The sequence below is a fragment of the Phymastichus coffea genome, unplaced genomic scaffold (genome assembly GCF_024137745.1).
Source record: "Phymastichus coffea isolate CEN01 unplaced genomic scaffold, Cenicafe_Pcof_1.1 PCOF00119, whole genome shotgun sequence".
In the NCBI taxonomy this organism is placed as follows: Eukaryota; Metazoa; Arthropoda; class Insecta; order Hymenoptera; family Eulophidae; genus Phymastichus; species Phymastichus coffea.
Window position 1 is genome coordinate 417,291 of NW_026706930.1, and position 18,922 is coordinate 436,212.

At 38.6% G+C, this 18,922-nt stretch overlaps 1 protein-coding gene across 1 annotated transcript in view; it reads left to right on the top strand.

The window, feature by feature from the left end:
- Positions 1-15,118, top strand: part of LOC131671120 (G-protein coupled receptor dmsr-1-like) — a 29,815-nt gene extending 14,697 nt beyond the window's left edge. The window contains exon 2 of the mRNA XM_058947322.1: positions 14,910-15,118. Coding sequence (XP_058803305.1) covers positions 14,910-15,118 — 209 coding nt within the window. The remainder of the gene's footprint in view (positions 1-14,909) is intronic.
- Positions 15,119-18,922: the final 3,804 nt, after the last annotated feature.

Below are 18,922 nucleotides of genomic sequence, written 5' to 3' on the forward strand. Positions count from 1 at the left end.
GGTGAGATAATAGTAATTACGCAGTGCTTATACGGCCTTTCGGCTGGAATCCAATTTGCAAGGGAATAGCCGAAAATGTCTGGTATTATGTAGCTGAATATAACGTTGATCGAGTGGTTTGCCTGGAAAGCGCAAGGGGTCGTTATAATTTTGATCCCAGCGGAATGACTAGCTATTCAGCTGAAAAGCTCGCGTATAACGAATCAAAGCTTCTGATATACGAATAATTCACGCATATATCGTGTCAATCTCGTCGAAGCTGAGTGCTCTTGAAAAAGAAAATACGCGTGGGAAGTTATTGAATCGTTGAAGCACGAGTGCGAGTTGATTTCAAAAGTTGATTTCAAGTTATGTTCGATAGCCAAATGTCTAATTGCTACTTCATTTATCGGATATGCCATTGGCAATTCGTCGTATAGGAGCAATGCCTGAGTCAAAGAGGTCACGAGCAACAAGAACGAGAGTTTGTAGAACTGTAACGTTACTTCTCTAATCAGCGAACTCTCGATAGCTTAGCCGAATTTACCGTGTGGTCAAAAACAAACAGTCGATATCAATTCGCTTGATCGCACGTATGTGCAGCGTTATCTCTGGTCGTGTGACGCTTCTCCCAGCAGCGACGCCATCAAGAAAGCGCAACGCTTGCTCCCTTTCTCATCTGCTGCCTGCGCGTAAGATATAAGAGAAGCACACGCTCTCTCCTCTCTGCGTTTCATCACGAATTATAAACTCGAGACGATGGCGATTGTTTAACTTTCAAAGGCTCGTTTTTGCATGCCAATGTTTCCTTTCTTGCAGGACTCTCCAATATATATATATATATATATATATATATATATATATATATATATATATATATATATATATATATATATATATACAGAAGGCTCTGGTCGCGCATTGTTATTTTAGCGACGTAATTTTGTTTACTCTCAAAGTATTCCATATTTTCAAACGCGAATTAAAAGTGTGTGTAGACGGTCCAATTAAACACTCTATATACTAGATGGTATACCAAATTATTTAACCCGTAGGGCAAACTTTTCAAACGCAAACATCAACGCCATGGTCGGAGTATACAATATTTATTATTCAACGTAAGCTGCCGAAAGGCAAAATTTGTTACAAGCCCAACAAAGTAACAACCCAACTATAGACGAATATATAGCGCAACACGAAAATTCACGAAAAGTATTTCGGCAACAAAGAGCAATAAAACGTCAAGCTTTACAAGCTGAGTAGCGAGATTAACTTAATAAAAACTGTTCGTGTAGTCCGCAATGTTAGTAGTAATACGTTAAAAGCTTCGCGACGAAAAACTGTTTATGGGAGGCTGGTAGAGGAGAAAAGGAAGAAAGAAATTATAACCCATATAAACTGGCGCCAGCAAACTTGAAGCTTTAAAAACCTGAGCAACCAGTAAATTCGGTACAAAGCGCCCATCCTCTTCGCGTATTTACTCAACCATCGCGTGAGTTACTTCTTACTCGCACGAGTAAATTTTACTCTTGCTTCCCCCTTTAACGGCCATGCATCTGTTGCATATGAGAAGCGGTGAAAACCTTCGATATTTTTCTCCAAATAACCCTTAAAAATAACGCTAGAAGTGTTTTTTTTTTTATTAATCTTTTTTTTTTATAAGAAAAAAGAGAAGCAGAACTTTCGTAATAAATTCCTGATGATAACGGAAGCCTCATTGTGGCGAATAGAATTTAACAGTTGATTTAGGAGCGATTATTTCCGCGGAAAACGAGCTTGAGGCAAATTCTGTTTGGCAATTCTCGTGACACGGTACCCGTTGTGGTCTTTTCGCTTTACTTCCGTTATCGTCACCTCGCACAAATGTGCTATTTGTTTTCTTGTATTCCCAAGCTTTAGAAGGTTCACAAATTGTTCTATAGCCGCGAATAATAAAATTATAATTTCTGTTACATTATCGTGCGCGCAAAATTAATGCCTCGAGACTCAATTATGGATGGGCGTGTACTGTTGGCTGCTGTGCGAATTTTGAATAGAAGCTTTTGGACTGAATCCGCAGGACTATTTCGTTTCTTGAATATAACCATATTAATTAACGAATCGATTTGACCGAATTTTTTTACTTGCTGTTTGCTCGATGAAATACTACTGATTGCTGTTCACATTTATTTCGATGAAAAACATATAATCATTCGGTCGAAACGAATTTCACTGCAATATATCATAAGGGTCACCACTGCATTCTCATTTATTCATATAGCGAGAAACTGATACTAGCCGAAGGTGATTGTCGGCATGAGTTTCGTATTCGCGGGATATTAGTCCACAAATAAAATTTTTTCGCTTTAATTTTTATGAGAATTTCAAATCGATATTCGTGTCTCCATACCATATTTCTCAATATTCCGATGCACTCTTTTATGATGGACGTAAAATGAGCTTCAATATGGTCGCTTTGAGTATATTTCTTGTAAAAAAATTCGCATTTATTGTATAGCCGAGCTATATCATCATATGTATTTCACTGAAAAATTCATATTCAATTATTGCATATTATAAGAACCTGTCTCTTAAAAAACAATTATCAAATATTGTGAAGCCTTTAATGGCCTCATCCAATTAGACGTTTTGGAGTTAAATAAATTACTTTGTAGATCGAAATTATATATTAACATTATTATAATTACTTAAGATAATTTATTTATTGAAACAAAATTATGCAATTCCGATAATAGTTACATTGAAAACTATAAAAAAAGCCGATTTCAATAATTAAAACAATAGCATATAGATGGTAGTGTTTCCGACGTTTGTTTGCAAATAGTTTTTAGTTAAAAGGAGAAATTTATGTTCTCTGTTCTTTAAAAGTGATTTTCAAATTTGTTCATCCATTTCGTGTTACAATGAATATGTTTACACATTTCTTTTACGAATGTAGACTTATAGCTGTAATTTTACAATTGATAGCGAGAATTTTAGACATCTTATTTTATTCTATCAGATTAGATTTTCAATTGAATTAATATTTTCAATGAACATTAACAAAGCTCTAAGTCAAATATTTGATCACGTAGGAGTAGATCTCGAAAGAAATGTTTTCAATCATGGACAGCTTTACGTTGAAATGTCGAGAGTATATCATAGGATTCATTCATATATTGGGCAAAACAATCCAAATAACAATTATATTGACAAAAAACTTTATGATTAATACGGTTAAAATTTTTTTAACTTTTCGAAAATTTTATTTTTAAGAGAATTAGGAAGTATATAATTCTTGAAGCAGTGATGCAGTATAAAAATATTTAACGCACGCCAAGCATGTTGAAAGAGTTCTCTAGTCCACGTAAAAATTTTAATTTCAAGTTAACAGTCATTTTTCCAATAAAATGTGCATTATATACCAGTGTTATGCGGTTATGCAGTCTCAGTTCTTATATCGATTTGGAAAACATCACTTACAGAATCAGCAACAAAAAAAATCTAAATTATTAATAAACTGGCAAAACATATGAAACTTAAAAAAAGTGTCGCGTCTCGTACATTGTCAAATAAAATAATCAAAGAATAATAAGAATATGTGGATTTTCCTTTCTACGGTAACAAAGTAAATAATCCAATGTTCTGTTTTCGTACAATTTTTCGAAGAACAAGTCAGAATGAAAAATGCATTGGATCCAGCAATAAAACACACGCCAATGTAATCTGTTATAATGGGAGTTGGACATAATTGCGAATGACAAATGGCATCAAGAAGAACATTCATTAATAACGAGCCTGGTCCCATAGCTACTCGTCCATCAAAAGCCACATACACGAGGCTGGGTTTGAGAGCAAGCAAATTATCAGCGCAAGCAATCGGGCGAGCTTGCAGGCATCACGAACAAAAGATAGCATCTCGAAGCTGCTGAAATAGAAGGAGGCGCTAGAGGGCGATGTCTATCATTGCTCTCCACGCGCGCGCCAGTGAGAGGAGGGCCACCAGAAGCAGGCTTGATAATTTGATAATTAGGGCGGCCCTTGGGCGTGCGCCTTTTCGCCGATCGACTCGCCCTGTTTCACAATACCTCAGCATTGATTCGCATATAATCGTTACGCGTGCTTGCTCGGCCGCTCACCGCGTTTAATGCCAAACGATTAGCTTTCATTGCACTTTGCAGCTAGAAATTACTTTCTCGTTACAGCCGACGACGCGCGGCAGAATTACGTTTCACTCCCTCGTTACGCGAAGATTAATCATTCGCCGATGAATAGTTAGAAACTTGCGGCTGATCTTATAAAAGTCAAGTTGTTCTTTTTCTCTTTTGCAACGCGACCGCCCGTCCGATATAAACTTGGGATCCGCGCAAAATGGCCAATTCGATATTCGTGTGCCAATTTTCCTTTGTCACTCGATTGCGCTGTAATCGTCTTTATTGTGTGTTTCTCCGTTAGATTTAATTAGACACCAGCGATCGGTTAATTTATAGTCTCGTGATGATCGATTATATACATTACTCACGCGACTGTTATTAACTTTGCAATTCAAATTGCGACGGCTTATCTGTCGATTGATTCTTTCCCTTTTCTTTTTTTATGGTTTAATTTCATGTTATCAAGCGATTTCGAACGTTCCGTTGATCACGGCCTTCATTGTTTTCAAGAGAATAGCTTTTACTTGGTACTCGTTGGTAAATGACTGTATATTGATTTACGTTCATTTTTAATGAGAATATTAATCATCATCTTGAAGATTTCAACCGTGGAAACATTCAAAAAAGGATTATACTCGTATAATGATTGGTTGCCACCCGCACCGTCCTGATATTTGAGCCATCGACTTTAACGATCGTCAGTCTCCCTCTGCCCACCAAAAAAGGAAAAAATACTATGTACATACGTGTATACATAGTATTTTTTCTTTTTTCTTCTCGGCTGCGTTTTTTGCGTTCTTATGCGTACTGCGCACTTAAATCTCCATATTACCTACATATTTTACGAATCGGATAATCTTTTTTGAAATTTCGATTGATTTTGTAGGCGGCAGTCGTACAAAAACCGTTTTTCTTATGAATACTACTCAAATCATCTTTTAAAAAAATATTATTTTTATAAGATTCAACTTCATAGACTTCTCCCTCATATGGCAGATTTATAAGAACATAAAACAAGTTCTTTATTCAGCTTAGATACGTACGTCGACAGGTCGCCAATGTATATTAAAGTCGTAAAGCTATCATTTGCATTTGTGCGCGCGCGACTATAAGAAAAAAAGTGCTCGAGGCTCAAAAAGACGTCTCTCGCATAGTATTCTCTTTATCCTGTACGAATTCACATGCAAAAAAGACATTATATACTTTCTTCATTCCATTGTCTGGCTCGCGTGTTACTCGGGATTTTATTTCTTCGGACATTCTGAAATTAAAAAAAAAAAGAAAGGAAAGAAAGAAAGAGATGAAATGAATCGTCGTAATGGTGACCGTGATAATTTCGTGTCTGGAAGTTTGCGTTTATTGCTTTTAATTCCCGAGACAAGGATCGATTATACGCTGTAAGTCGAGTATGATGTATAAAGTGCGCATACAAGGGAAATCAATTTTCCGGATTTGGCGAGCCAACGAACGGGGGAAAAAACTAGACGCATGACTCGAATGCTGCTGTAGGCCGACAATCTAGATAATGCAGTAGTGCAAGACGTGGAGAGACACGGAACGGTCGCTGAAAAATCCGTGTCTTACGTAATGGATTGCTCAAAGAGCGCGATGGGTACCCCCCCCCCCCCCCCCCGACGAGCTGCAGCTGGAACAATGTCACACGCACGTGAATTTGTGAATAAGCTGCAATGTCCTGCGTGAGATGTAGCGACGACCAGCTATTGATCAGGTTTCATGCCGACTGCTTGTTTCTTTGTTAATCTCTACGTTCCGCTCAGATTTTTTAATGTTTCTTTTTATAATCAGAAAGTCTTCGTGAAAACAGATGATATGATAAAAATTTATTCTTTAACCTTGCTAATAATTCGAAATACTCTTCTGAGTAACCTAATAAAATACTCTACTACAATTTGTAATCTTGGCTTTTTAGTGCGTCTCAGTAATGGCTTGTTTTAATTTGCCCAAGCTTTTATACTTTATCATTAATGTATTCCTGTGCGATCCGACAGATATGGTTCAAAAAAGCTCATTATTCAGCGCTCTAATGCCAATGTATAATGTGTGGTAGAGTAGCGGCTATAATCTAATGTAATTATCTTCGTATAAACATAATTTAGCATGTAAACAACGCTTCAACTTCATTTAAAAAATGGCATAAAATCACGTGAAACTTTAGTAGGAAAACAAATTATTCAACTCGCAAGAATAAGATTGCACTAATGGATTTGAGCTTGATTTTATTCTACGTGCGTCAATTTTCCTGTGCACCGATGCAATGATAATGAGATAAAAGCTTACAGAAAAGCATTTTTAGACATTATAATAATACGTTTCTTGCTGTACCAAGTTTTTCTCTAAATGAAATTGAAAAGTCGTCCGGATATTTTACGTAAAATATGTAGCTCTTTTTTAAAATACATTTATTTTTTAATTGTACAAAACGAAAAATAGCATTTTTATTTGAATTTGACTTCAAGATTGTTCAATCTTGAACTACGATTAATCAAGCCGAAATTGTCGAGAGGAGTACCTGAAATTAATCTGTCAATCATTGATCGGATAGCAATATTATGAGGTTTCATGAAGCTTACACGTGAGAAAAATTTTTAAAATTTTCTATAGTCACAGAAATTTGTAATTGATGTATAAACAAATGTATTGACTTCATAAATGAAATTATGAATCTATCCACTTTCAACATAACGAAATATATTCACTTACTTCTGTCATAATAAAAAAATTCCGGAAAAGAGTAGAATTTTCTGTACACAATGAGAGAATATAATATCCGTAACGACAGTCCTTTTTGATATACAGCAATCGTTATTGAGAGGCAATAATAAGGACCAAAAGAATTTGGGGAAAATCTTAATCACTCGAGTTGCAAAAGTTCATATGCTTTCCAGGTGGTTTCCGGAAGGCACGATGTAGTATGCTGCATGGAAAGTGTCCTTAGCATTGACTCGTTACCTCGTAGTCAGATACGTGCATTTTGGGAGGTTCATTTTCATGATGAGAGCTACGACGTCCCAGCGAGCTCGCGAGTTAGCCTTTGTACCACGCGCGTACGTCGTAGTGTCTAGTGCTACGCTAAGCGTTATTTAGCTATTTCAGCCCGTGTATACTCGTATAAACATAATTTAACGCGAGCGTGCGTTCTCGCCTAGTGAACGTGGCGCCGCGTGCTCGCGCATCCGCGCGTTCGGTTCGCCAGCTGCTTCAACAACTGCGACGCTTTCAAGCTCATTTCGGTCCTGGATTGTCGATGCTCTCGCAAAAGTTGAGCGAGACTTTTTGCTAGAACAGCGGCATCGAGCAATGGACAGGAAAGTAAGCCCAGAAATCATCCTAAAAGCCCGGTTAGGGAAATTACAGCACGTTTGGTTCAACGCAGTCGCAACGATGTTGTCGAATACCATGCTGGAGTTACCAAAAAATCCTCTCGAAATTAGCTGCTGCCGCAACAATACAACATTATTACTGAGCGACTGTGTGGCCGCGGTAAGTTGTAATGAACTTTCCCTGTCGGGCGCACCAATGAAATATTAATTATTATTCACTGCGGTTGTAAGCGCATGGATAATACGTATTTGCGGATTTCTCTCTCTATCCCTTTGTAAAGATGTAATCGAATCGATGCGCGCTTCGTTCATTCGTGCTAACTAATTTGAATAATCGTGCATCGTACGGTGCTTACGTGCAATTGACCGACGGCACACGGCCGATCTTTTGTTGAATGGCTCATGCAAATTAAGGATCTACCGCGTTGCGCAATCGTTATCGAATGCGAATTTACTTGACTCGCGATCTCGTCGCTACGACACAGCCGTGAAATTCCATGGCAAACCGTGGTGCAGTAGCGAGTCGCAAGTATCAAACCATCTCTTTCCTATATTCATCGTGAGAGAACGACGGCGTTATAATTTATGTTACTAGACTTTTGGCTAAGAAAAGGAAAAACACGACTAATTCTTCACTAGACTCGAGTCATAGTCGCGGTAGACGGAAAATGGAAACGAGGTTTGGAATACGTACACGCGTGAGTGAAGTTGCGATGCAAGGCTAGCAGTTAATTTTGGGCTGCAGTTAGCGGGCGATTAAGCGATTCGCTAATGGAGGCGACGCGAAATACAAGTTTCACGACTGGACGCGCAGCTCGACCGCGTATAGTTTCAAGCTGCTGCGCAGCGCTGGTCCGAGCTTGCTGTTAAGTTATTACGGTTTCGCCTGCTACGAGATTCATTATTGAAATATATTACCTTCAAATGTTCACTTTGCGTAGGAAAGATTGCTGCAATTGTTTGACATGTACCGTCGGATTTGTCGCATCGGTGCTCCAATGCATGTCTGTCAAGTTTACTCTTTGATTTGCCCATGAAATGGCTTTGCAATAATTCCAAGAAATGTATAATTAGAATGAAATGCCGAGAAATGCGTGACGCATACTCTGACCATGAAAAGAAAATGAATAAAAGTTCTCTCGCGTACGTCGAAAGCTTTTTATGTAATGAGACACGAGAAGCTCACGATGTGTCGCGTAAAAATATTCTCGTAAAAATACGTCGCGGCTAATGGACGAGATGATAAGCGACCTCAAAACGCATCGCGTACAAAATCCTCATGTACGGCACAACATTCGAGCACAAACTCTCGAGTCTCACAGGGTGCAAAGGCACCTCGAGATACGTAAAGGCATATCTCGTAACGGATTCGAGTCTGTAATGTCCCAAACAAGCGTTTTATTACGTGTTAAACTAAAATCGGGAGCGCTTAATGGCTCGAAGCTACATAAGCCAGTAGAGAAAAACAGAGAATGTGCATTTGCAAGCTCGGAAAGAGAGCTGAACGAATGCGGCTTAGAGGAGATTGCGTAAACACGCCGGCGCGTACTAGTTGCACTCGTTGCTGCTGCTGCTGCTGCGCGGCAAAGCCTTTTTCGAGACACGCTCTCAACTCAACACTCAAATGAAATTGCGCTGAGAATATTTATATAATCGCGGTTGTGAATGCCTGAATATTCGCGGCATGATTATCCTTTGCGAAACTTGCCTAAGTGCGTACTGTAGAACTTTAAGACTGCATTTTTATTTTCGTCTGAGAGTCTACTTGTGAATTTCTCTGTGTGCATCAATCAAACTCATTCCAAAATCAAACAATTTTTAATAATATAATCCTTTTGATATTCCCTCAAAAATGTTTCGTGCGGTAACTTAGAAATACGATATAAATTTCAGACTAATGCCGTCTAATAAATCACTGAAACAGCAATATGTAACAGCAAAAGCCAGATTTGAAAGCGTTGCCAGTTCAAATGTATTCAGGCTCAATGTCAACTAATTATTTAAAGGAGGGTAGGCTTAGAGTGCACGAATACGCGCTAGCCGTGAAGATTATTTTGTTGGGTTACGGAACAACCCTCGATATTTATCGCAAATATCCAAGTAAATCTAATATTTATTGACGCTCTAAAATGACAAACGGGTAGTAGACTGTAGACGCACTGTGCGCATCACTTGGTACGGACGATCCGCACTAATGCACGACCGCAACGTACCGATACTGGGGCGACTAGCGAATACCGGCGAGTGCACCGTCGCCCATTGTCCTGATGCCAATGGTGATCCCACCGCAGCACACGCTTCGTCGCGGCGATCTCGGAAGCGAAGTAACAGAAAAAGTGATTCACCCATTGCTCTCGGTTTCACTCTCTCTCTTCGGTTCATCTTAATTCAGTACTATTAAAGTAAATCAAAAACGTATTCAGATTAGGCCGCAAAGAAAGGCAAACAATACAAGAACTTAGCGTACCTTATTTTGCAAAAGTATAAATAATTCAACGCGTAGGTTTTGTTATTCGATTACGCTCAGTAGCGCACAGTGCGCTTAATGACTTCGCGCACATATATACGTATGTACGAAGAGAAAAGCAAATTTTATTTCGGTTCATAAAATATATATACTTCACGATAGAGAGAGAGAGAGTTTGCGCGCACGTCTTCATGAATATTGCATCATCTTCCATGCAAATTATAATTATGCATCTGGTGTGTTTGCAGTACGCTGAACGGTCAATCAACAGACTATCCCCCGTCAAATTCCAGGTCGCTGCGGCTTAATAGCTTTGGAAGGCATTGTCAGTGTGAGATCTTTCGCTAGCCCGACTCACTTTGCCGTAGCTTCCCGGATTAATTTTTTAAAACACCGGCAAGTTATGTATTTGTCTTCTTTTGTTTTACCTACGCTCGCGCATATTTTTGGGATGGCTGAACCGATTAGAAAGAGTAGACTTTGTTAAAATTTGATGGTGTACCGAGAGAACGTACAGCACACATATGAATATATAAAACATGTATTTTTTCGTTTTAATTTACTGATAACGTTCATACAGCCGTTAAGGTAATAAAAGTAGAAAACAAGTAAAAATAAACAACGTAGAAAAAAAGTAAAAACTAAAATCAAGATTCGAAATAAAGTATAAGTTATAAACAGACTCATTTTAACCTGAGAAAAACGTGCCATCTCCCTCGCTAATTTGACTTTATTTTACGCTTCGTTCTCATTAGTCTGAAAAAAATCCGCATCCACTTGACTAAGACAGAAAAAAGAAAGAGAAAAAAGTTTTGCATCTACCGCGACAAAATTGGCAAATTCCTAGCCTAATATTATATGTCTCCACACAAGACTAAAAGTGGAATGAGAAGCAGAAAAAGTAAGCTTAATGGATGGCGCTTGAAGCAAGCTCATAATTAACGTCATCTACTGTGGTGGAATGAACGAGTCGTCGTCGTCGTCGTCGCGTCGCGAAGACAAGTGGCGAAAATTATAAAAAAAGGCCGTAGTTTGCGGGAAAGTAAAAGCTGAATGAGCTCTGCCTATTATTCTCCAAGCTTAATATGGCTCTTAATTTCCTTCCGAGTTCACTTTATGAACGTATTTGATAAAAGACACGAGTTTACAGCTTCTCGTTGAAAGCTAACAATGGAAGTTTAAAAATGTACGCTTTTCACGATTGGAATTTACTTCAGCCTCAATTCGATGATCATTTTCGTTAGAAATGTTTCCTTAGCAGGTAGAATAATAAAAATTCGAAATGGTAATGAACTTTGTGAGGTGCGTTTGCTGTGAAAACGTATTGAGATGCATCAAGGAAACCATACTGATTCGATATGCACACACATGTACACGCGTATAAAAAGCAAACGTTAGCCGTTGAGTACAATATTCCATACTTGCACAATCGAGTCTTTATATTGCTTGAACTTCGGAAACATATAGTTCATAAGGTAATATATAGTTCAGGGTAACGATCGTATTTTGAAGGATCTACATTAATATTTAACTGCAAATTTCAATTAATCATCCCAGAGTAATTCCATCTTTCCAATTGATATGCATTACTCATGTAGATTATCCATCGGTTTTCGATTTCCCTTTTTCCTTCATTGTTATATCTCGATAAGTTAAATTTCCTAGTCCGATAAAAACGCAAAAATCTAATTTACTCTGCTCTCAATTTTATTTAGCTTTCGTCAAGGAATTCTTTAGGCTGATTTTCGATAGAAATCAAGAAAAATTAAACGGCGAGCGCGCCGAGGTATGCCGCGAAAACTTCAATACTTCAGGCGGTTGTGAGTTTTCATTTGATTTATTGGACTCTACGGTGGTATTTAGATGAACATTCACGACGTAATTACTCGCTTGCTCTCTCTTGCTTCTCTGTGCTTGGGAACGTATTCCTTTAACAGAGTGAAGATGAGAGGGAAATGTTCGCTTTCGGGGTCCAAACAGAAACATGTCCGGTCTTTGACATATTATTCCACCTCCGAGCTTTAGGGTGATTCTTTGTAATTGCAGCGTCCTACAGTTTCTGAATGACTACTATTTGAATGGAAAAGAGGCTCTGTTCGTACTCGTCATTTTCATTAAATTACTTTTGCGGTCTGTATAAAACGAAATGGCTTTGTGAATATATTTTTCATATTGACTCCTCTTAAAATCAAACGTACAAATAATCTCTACGAGAATAGCCTTCCTTACGTAAACCTCCGCTATCTATTATATATAGTCGATGAAATTACAGATATATCCTTTAAATAGCTTCATAGCTGAGCAAACAATAAATGAACAAAGGCCGCGCAAAATGGCATATCTGTCAGGAAGGTTAATCGTCTGGAGATGCAGCCAATGATCGAGCGGGCTACGAGGGAAAAATAGGCTGACCATCGCATCGTTTTACGCCATTACGAGGATTATAAATCAAAAGGGCGTTCAAAGTGCGCGATCGCATGCAGCGTCATCGTGAAAAGAGAGGGCGAGAGAAGACTGTTGGATGATCTGGCGCGCTAATGAAGCGAAACCGCCAGCATCCAAAGGACTATGATGGCTTTCAAAGCGTCCGCTAATCCCTGCCACGAGCAAACGAATCTATTTGGCTAGTATAGCTAACGAACAGCTTATACGTTAATTATGCACTGTGATGCTGTTCTTTTTCTGCGTTGAGATTTCACCCAGCGACTTCGGCATTTTCTCTACTATTGCTCGGATTAACAAATTTTCAGAAAGACTTTCAAGTATACTTTGGCGTTTATTCACAAATTCACAAGTATACATAAATTCATGAAAGTATCAAATGATTTCAAACTGAAAAAAGGGAACTAAATCGAAATATAACTCGAGCTAATTCGTGACGTTATAGAATTTTATAAGCTGCTGCAAAAAACTGTACAATTATAGTGTCTCAAGAGTCCAAGACTAAGAACAAATTTACCTTGTTGAACTCTAAAAACATCCTGAGCGATTGCACTGATCGAGCGAGTCGATTTCTCGATATTTTCCTCTCGTTCTTTTCCGGTGTTTTCCTCTCTCGCGTAAAAACCATAGGGCGCGTAGCATGTTTCGACATTGCCAGGAATGGTGGTGATCATTGACAGCTGCTGTCCTGCTTGGTTCTCGTATTTTCTACTTCTCGCGGCTGACCTAAGTTTCCTGCTCGTAAAACTTTTCAACCCTCGAGCATCTGTTACCTCGATAATAAGATCGGAAACAATTTCTTTCTATCCTCTGGTTTTCGCATGTATCGATTCAGCTTTAGATAGTAGCTCGATCACTCGTACTCTTTCACAAAATCTTCGATCAAATTTGATCGACACCTCGAGATTCAAAGAATTCAAAATCCTTTTGTCACACACACACACGCACACACACACATACACACATACAGACACGTATATCGGTCACGGAGGCTAGGGAACAATCATTCGGACGCATGCGGCTCGTCAGTGAGAACTGATTTTCTCGCGAACGATATTGAACGCTCTCGGAATTTTTTATATAATAGTCGTAATAAGTAGACTTGGAGAAAATAGAAGCGTGCATACAAAAAAAGCATGTTTATTGGTTGCATACACTGTTCCTTTTGATCACTTTTTCGTTGCTCTGCCTTGTTTATTAATCATTATCCAAAACAACTATTTTCCATTGCTAATTTATCAAATGGTTGCATCATCGGTTTGAGATGTCAGTTTTGTGAAAAAAGGAATCGATATTCCAATAAGGGAGCCGTAATATTTAATCGGCACATTGGATTAAAATGAAAACGATAATCAAAATGCCAATTAAAATGAAAACGCTTATCTACTAAATTATAAAATACAAGCCATCAAAATAAAGTTATTCGGATGGGGCGCTGCCCTTACTTCGTATTTATACAAAAGCCAGGATTGATTCATTTTACTAGTTTCAATATTACCGAATATTTTAGGATGAAATTGAATTCAATATGCTTACGCAATACTACGCAAATTCTATAGTATTGTGATCCATCATTTCAATAGTACATGTCGTGCCTGCAATGCGTATACGCATCGATTTCCATTGCTCGAGTACTTCGGCTCTCATTACATTGCTACTGGGATTGTTTATATATTATGGGATTATTTATAGCAAAGGGATTATTAATTATATTCAATGAAATCGTATCTTGTTATTAATATCCATCATTCATCAAGAATAACTAGGGATGTTCGTAAATCCAATCCTGCAATTAAAAGGAAGATTTTTGAAAGAAAATTCCTACAATAGCAAAACAAAAACGTAATAATAACGCGCGGTGAAGTAAAACGTTAATTATATTAGCTACGAACCGTATGTATCTATGTAAATGTCGAAGGAAAGGTATATTTGAATTCGCAAAGTTCGAGAGCGAGCGATTTCTCGTAGACGCAAATTTCAAGCCAATTCGCGCAATCCACAATCAGTTTGAAGGTTGAGGTGTCCTTACCGTACACTAAAAGTTCGAGTGCGAGAGAGAACATTCGAAGCTCATTATCCAGGTCAGCGCATATTGAGTATGTCTCTCGCTTCCAAACTTCTTTTTCCAGTTACACCGCGACCTTTCCCGTAAGTCTGCTTATTGCCTTTGATTAAGCTCAAATTGTTTTACATCAACTGACATACCTGTAATTTTTAACGTGAACCTCTTAGAAAACTGCGCAGTACAGGGTAATAATTGCAAGTTATCTACAGGTAGTGGATTTTATTTATCAATGCATTTATTATTGTCGCGAAGATGCAAAACTTTTGCGTTGCACTCTGGGGAAATCAGAAAGTTGCACTCATTGAGAAACATTAGGACATATCAACTTCGTGATAACGAGACCGAATATATAACACTTGTCCTTTATGAAATAGCAGAACCGTAGCTAATTAATTTCAACTTCGTTACTTTATCTACACCGTATATAACATTAAAAATATCCAAATTCAATAACATCGCCTTTCCGACTGTGTGTGTTGCAGGTGAACTAATGGACATCTTGGCGCTCATAAACTCGGCAATAAATTTCATCCTGTACTGCGCGATGTCGCGCCAATTTCGCCAGACGTTCAATCAATTGTTCTGCCAGTGGAAATTGTTTGGTCATTGGGTACCAGTACCTCAGCACGCGGAGAACAACAACGGCAATATGGCGACCAATCACACAGTCACCCAGGTTACTCACGTCTAGCATCAGCCCGCCCGACGTAACGTTTGCTGCTGTTGTTGCTGCTGAGCCGTGCCGCACAAAAAACAAGTGTCCCTATCGTTCTTTTTTTGTTTCTTCGTGAACAAAAAAAAAAAATTCCTCGCGTGCGCGATATTATTACTTTTTCAATATAACGTGCGATGAGAGTGTATAGTGGATAAATATGTTATATATGTGTGCGAGTGAGGCAATCCCTTTTCCAGTTGATGTTACGCTGTTTTTCATTCGTTAACTCTGGTTTTTCTTTCGGTTTTAAAAAATTTTCCACGTAAATTGTTCGTCATTTGCAGTTGAATAAAAAAACCGTCGAAAAATGTTTTGAAACAAAGGATGAAAAAATAAGAGTAACGATCAGCTTGAAATGCCAATGACATCGGGTGTGAGGGAATCCAAGGGAACACAGTGATGACGTGCTCCCCGATGGTAAGCGCAAACTAAGAAGCAGTCGTCGGGCAGATCTTTGTTTTCATTCTAGAAAGTAAGTTAAATAGCCAATGACCATTCTCCGCGAGATGAGATTAGTTAGTCGAGTGGCATTCGTTTTTTTCCCTCCTTCTCTCTCTCTCGCTACTGGAACTCGAGTTAACTCGCTCGTTAATCTTGTAAACCCCGTAAAAACAAACGAAGAATGGCTGTGTGCGAGCGAGGAAAGAGAGTGGATTCGTGATATGCAGATACGATTCGATTTCTTTTCCCCACGGCGAGCGAAAGAGAAGCAAATAAGCCTCGCAGCGGCAGTTAGACATTTCTCCGGGATGAAAAAGAAGAGAGGTATGGGGGATTTGAGAGGCTGTACAAAGGGAATTTCGTTCGTATATACGTGCGTACACGCAAGTGAACTGAGAAAATCTCCTGGCTGCAATTTCACCAATCCCCAGAAAAAAATAAAGAAAATGTCATCTTTGGCGATCAAAGTGAAGCGCCGCCAAAAACGTGTCCCCCGTGTATTGCGCGACGTACGATCACCTTAGCCAGGCAAGATGAAAACTCGTCTACGCAGGCGCAAGCGTCGTTTTTCTCGCTTTCGTCGAGCGCCAAGCGACGTAAGGTCACCCGTGGGCTTTATGTCCTTCCTCTGCCGCGTAGATCAGTTTGGCTGAAAATAGTCTCAGCAGCTCTGTTCACTTCCGTTTTCTATATTGCGGTTGCTCATCGCCTACGATAGTTTCTTATAACGTAGCGGAGAAAAACGCGCGTCGATAAGTTCAGCAAGCTCCGAAAGACACGCGACGAATGTGTTTTTCTAAGTTAGCAATTTTTCTTTGTGGCTGTGGCGGTAAATCATCTCTCACGCCCTGCTGTCCACAAAGTTTTTCACACGCCAAGAGAAAACGCATCGCTGTTGTTTGCAAACTATGCTAAGCATCGCGAGAGACAGAGGCAGCTGTCATCCTTGCGCGTGACACAGTTGAAAAAGCGTCGTCGAGTCCAGTCGAGTTGAAAATCGCACTGAAAGCTCTAAGCCGTTCAATTATTAGAAAAAAAAGATCAAAGGGTCGATCTTGAAAATACATCGAGAGAACATCGAGCGTCCATTATTTTCGCGAGGGTGAGCGATGCGCATGGCAACCGAAAAGTCGATTTGACAATTGAAAAAATAATGCGCACGGCAAACTTGGCAATCTCGCAGGACTCTACTACTCGAAAGAAAAACTTTAACTGCGCCTCCCACGTCACTTTTATTATCTCACGAGAAGAGGCGGACGACTCTGTTTTTCACTTTCCCAGTGGAGTAAGTCGGTAAATCAGGCGGCGAGCCACATTGAGCGAATGCATCTAAAGTGAAAGAAAACTCTTTTGCGCGAGAGACAAATAAGACAGAAAAAATAAGAGGTTATTAATGAAAAACTTATTGAGTCGCGTGCCCTCTCGAGAGCTTCGTTAATGAATACGAGAATTAGAGAGTAAGAAAGGAAACGATGTCTGTTGCGATGGAATAAGAGAGACTCTTCCGGAAATTCTAAAAAACGATTTATAGCCGATTAGATGAAAATAGTAGGAGTAAAAAAAGTCGCCGTTTTTTCTCTTTCCGTTTGACCAAAGTCGATAGATTCTTAAAAACGGTTCGTCTATAGTGTCGTAATGAATCATGCGATATGGTGCCTCCGTTCTTTATTTACTTTCTTCTCTGTATATTCATTTCGATTTTTTTTCTTTCGCTGTCCATTTCGCCTTTGTCGATAATTGTTTTATTTAGAAGACAATTTATCGAGAGCAAACAATATGTTTCAAAAAGAAAAAACCGCATAGATGAGAACATGAATGTGGCTTAGTGTGGTTGCGGCGTATAAAAGCGTAGCAGATAGCACCGACGGACTTGTCGGTATATCCAACCACAGTTATGCGACGTAACTTATGTGTGTCCAAGGGGTCAATAAAAAGAGCTACAAATAAAACTACATCTCTCGGATTACTTGTAATCGCGGCAATTGAATGAATTTTCGAAAAATGTTTTATACATATCGTTGCAAGTCGGTGTATTTGCAAGTCACGAGGACAAACAGTATTCTGGTATTCTTACAAAATTTTATTTTTTTTTCAAGTGGCACGCTATTTCAAATTACTCTATATTACAAAAAAGTTTTTATTTCAAGTGTACAACAAATTCAACAACCTTTCCTTTTTAATATTTCTCGTAATTGTTTATAAATATGAGCGCCAGTCTTTTTGTACCGATCTGTTCTTGACATATGTAATACAACGTATTCATTCTTATACAATTCCTGCAGCTCCTTTGTTGAAAAAAATCGCGTTGCTAAACTCGTGGCAGACTTGTTTGAAGAATAAACCCACTTAATTTAAGACCTTATTTTGTAGTGTACGAAGCTATATCAGACTGTCACATTGCCGACATCACGTTAAACTGATTTTAAATTGAAATAATAAAAAGTTTCAGGCGAGAGAAAATTAAAGTTGTCAGATTGGAATGGACTCAACGTAATGAATGCACGGGACGTTTCCTTCTACTTTATACTTCTGCTACTGTATTTGAATATACCATTCCACGTGAGCGCAATGTTTTCGAAAGAATACCAATAAATTGTTTATTCCACTTGAATTTCTCGTGCATAAAATGGATATTTCATGACGTCACGGGTTGAGCAGTTAATTTTCTCATACTTAAAGAAAAGCAGTTTATTTAGACGTATCCTTCGTAAAAAAAGGGGCAAATGAAATTGCAGCATAATAGCTATGAAGACCAACGCGTAAAGTCTCATAAATTAGCGTAAACTAAAGGCTGCCTGTATATAGAATTACGCTGAGCTTCGTTTCGAAAATCATAAGCGATATAATCCACGTGATATTTAAAAAGAAATAATCGTATAGCAGGAACTAATTAACGCGACTTTATACGTGAAGCAATTGAAGAGAGAGAACAAGAGTGAATGCACAATAGCACTTACGCTTTATCGATCAGGTATACACACGCAACGACCCCGTTCGTATATTATAAAGTGTTGCACGCGCGAGCATTGCGTAAATAATACCAACCTGCCGAATGAATGATAAGATGGCTTTTATTCGACTGCACTGTTGTGACTTTCATTTTTCTCATCTTCGACACGGTTGTTGTGGCTAGAATCTTAGAAACGCAGAACATATTCACTGAATTTGATATTTTTTTATTTCTCTGGATCTCTCAAGATCTCTTAAAATCATGCTTTTATTCGTGAAGTGCTTTTCTACGGAAAGTTTTTGATGCGCGTTGGGCGAACTTTGAAAAATAGAAAATATAAAGTGCGATTTTCATGTATATTTGCAAATTATATATCCTAAGCACAATAA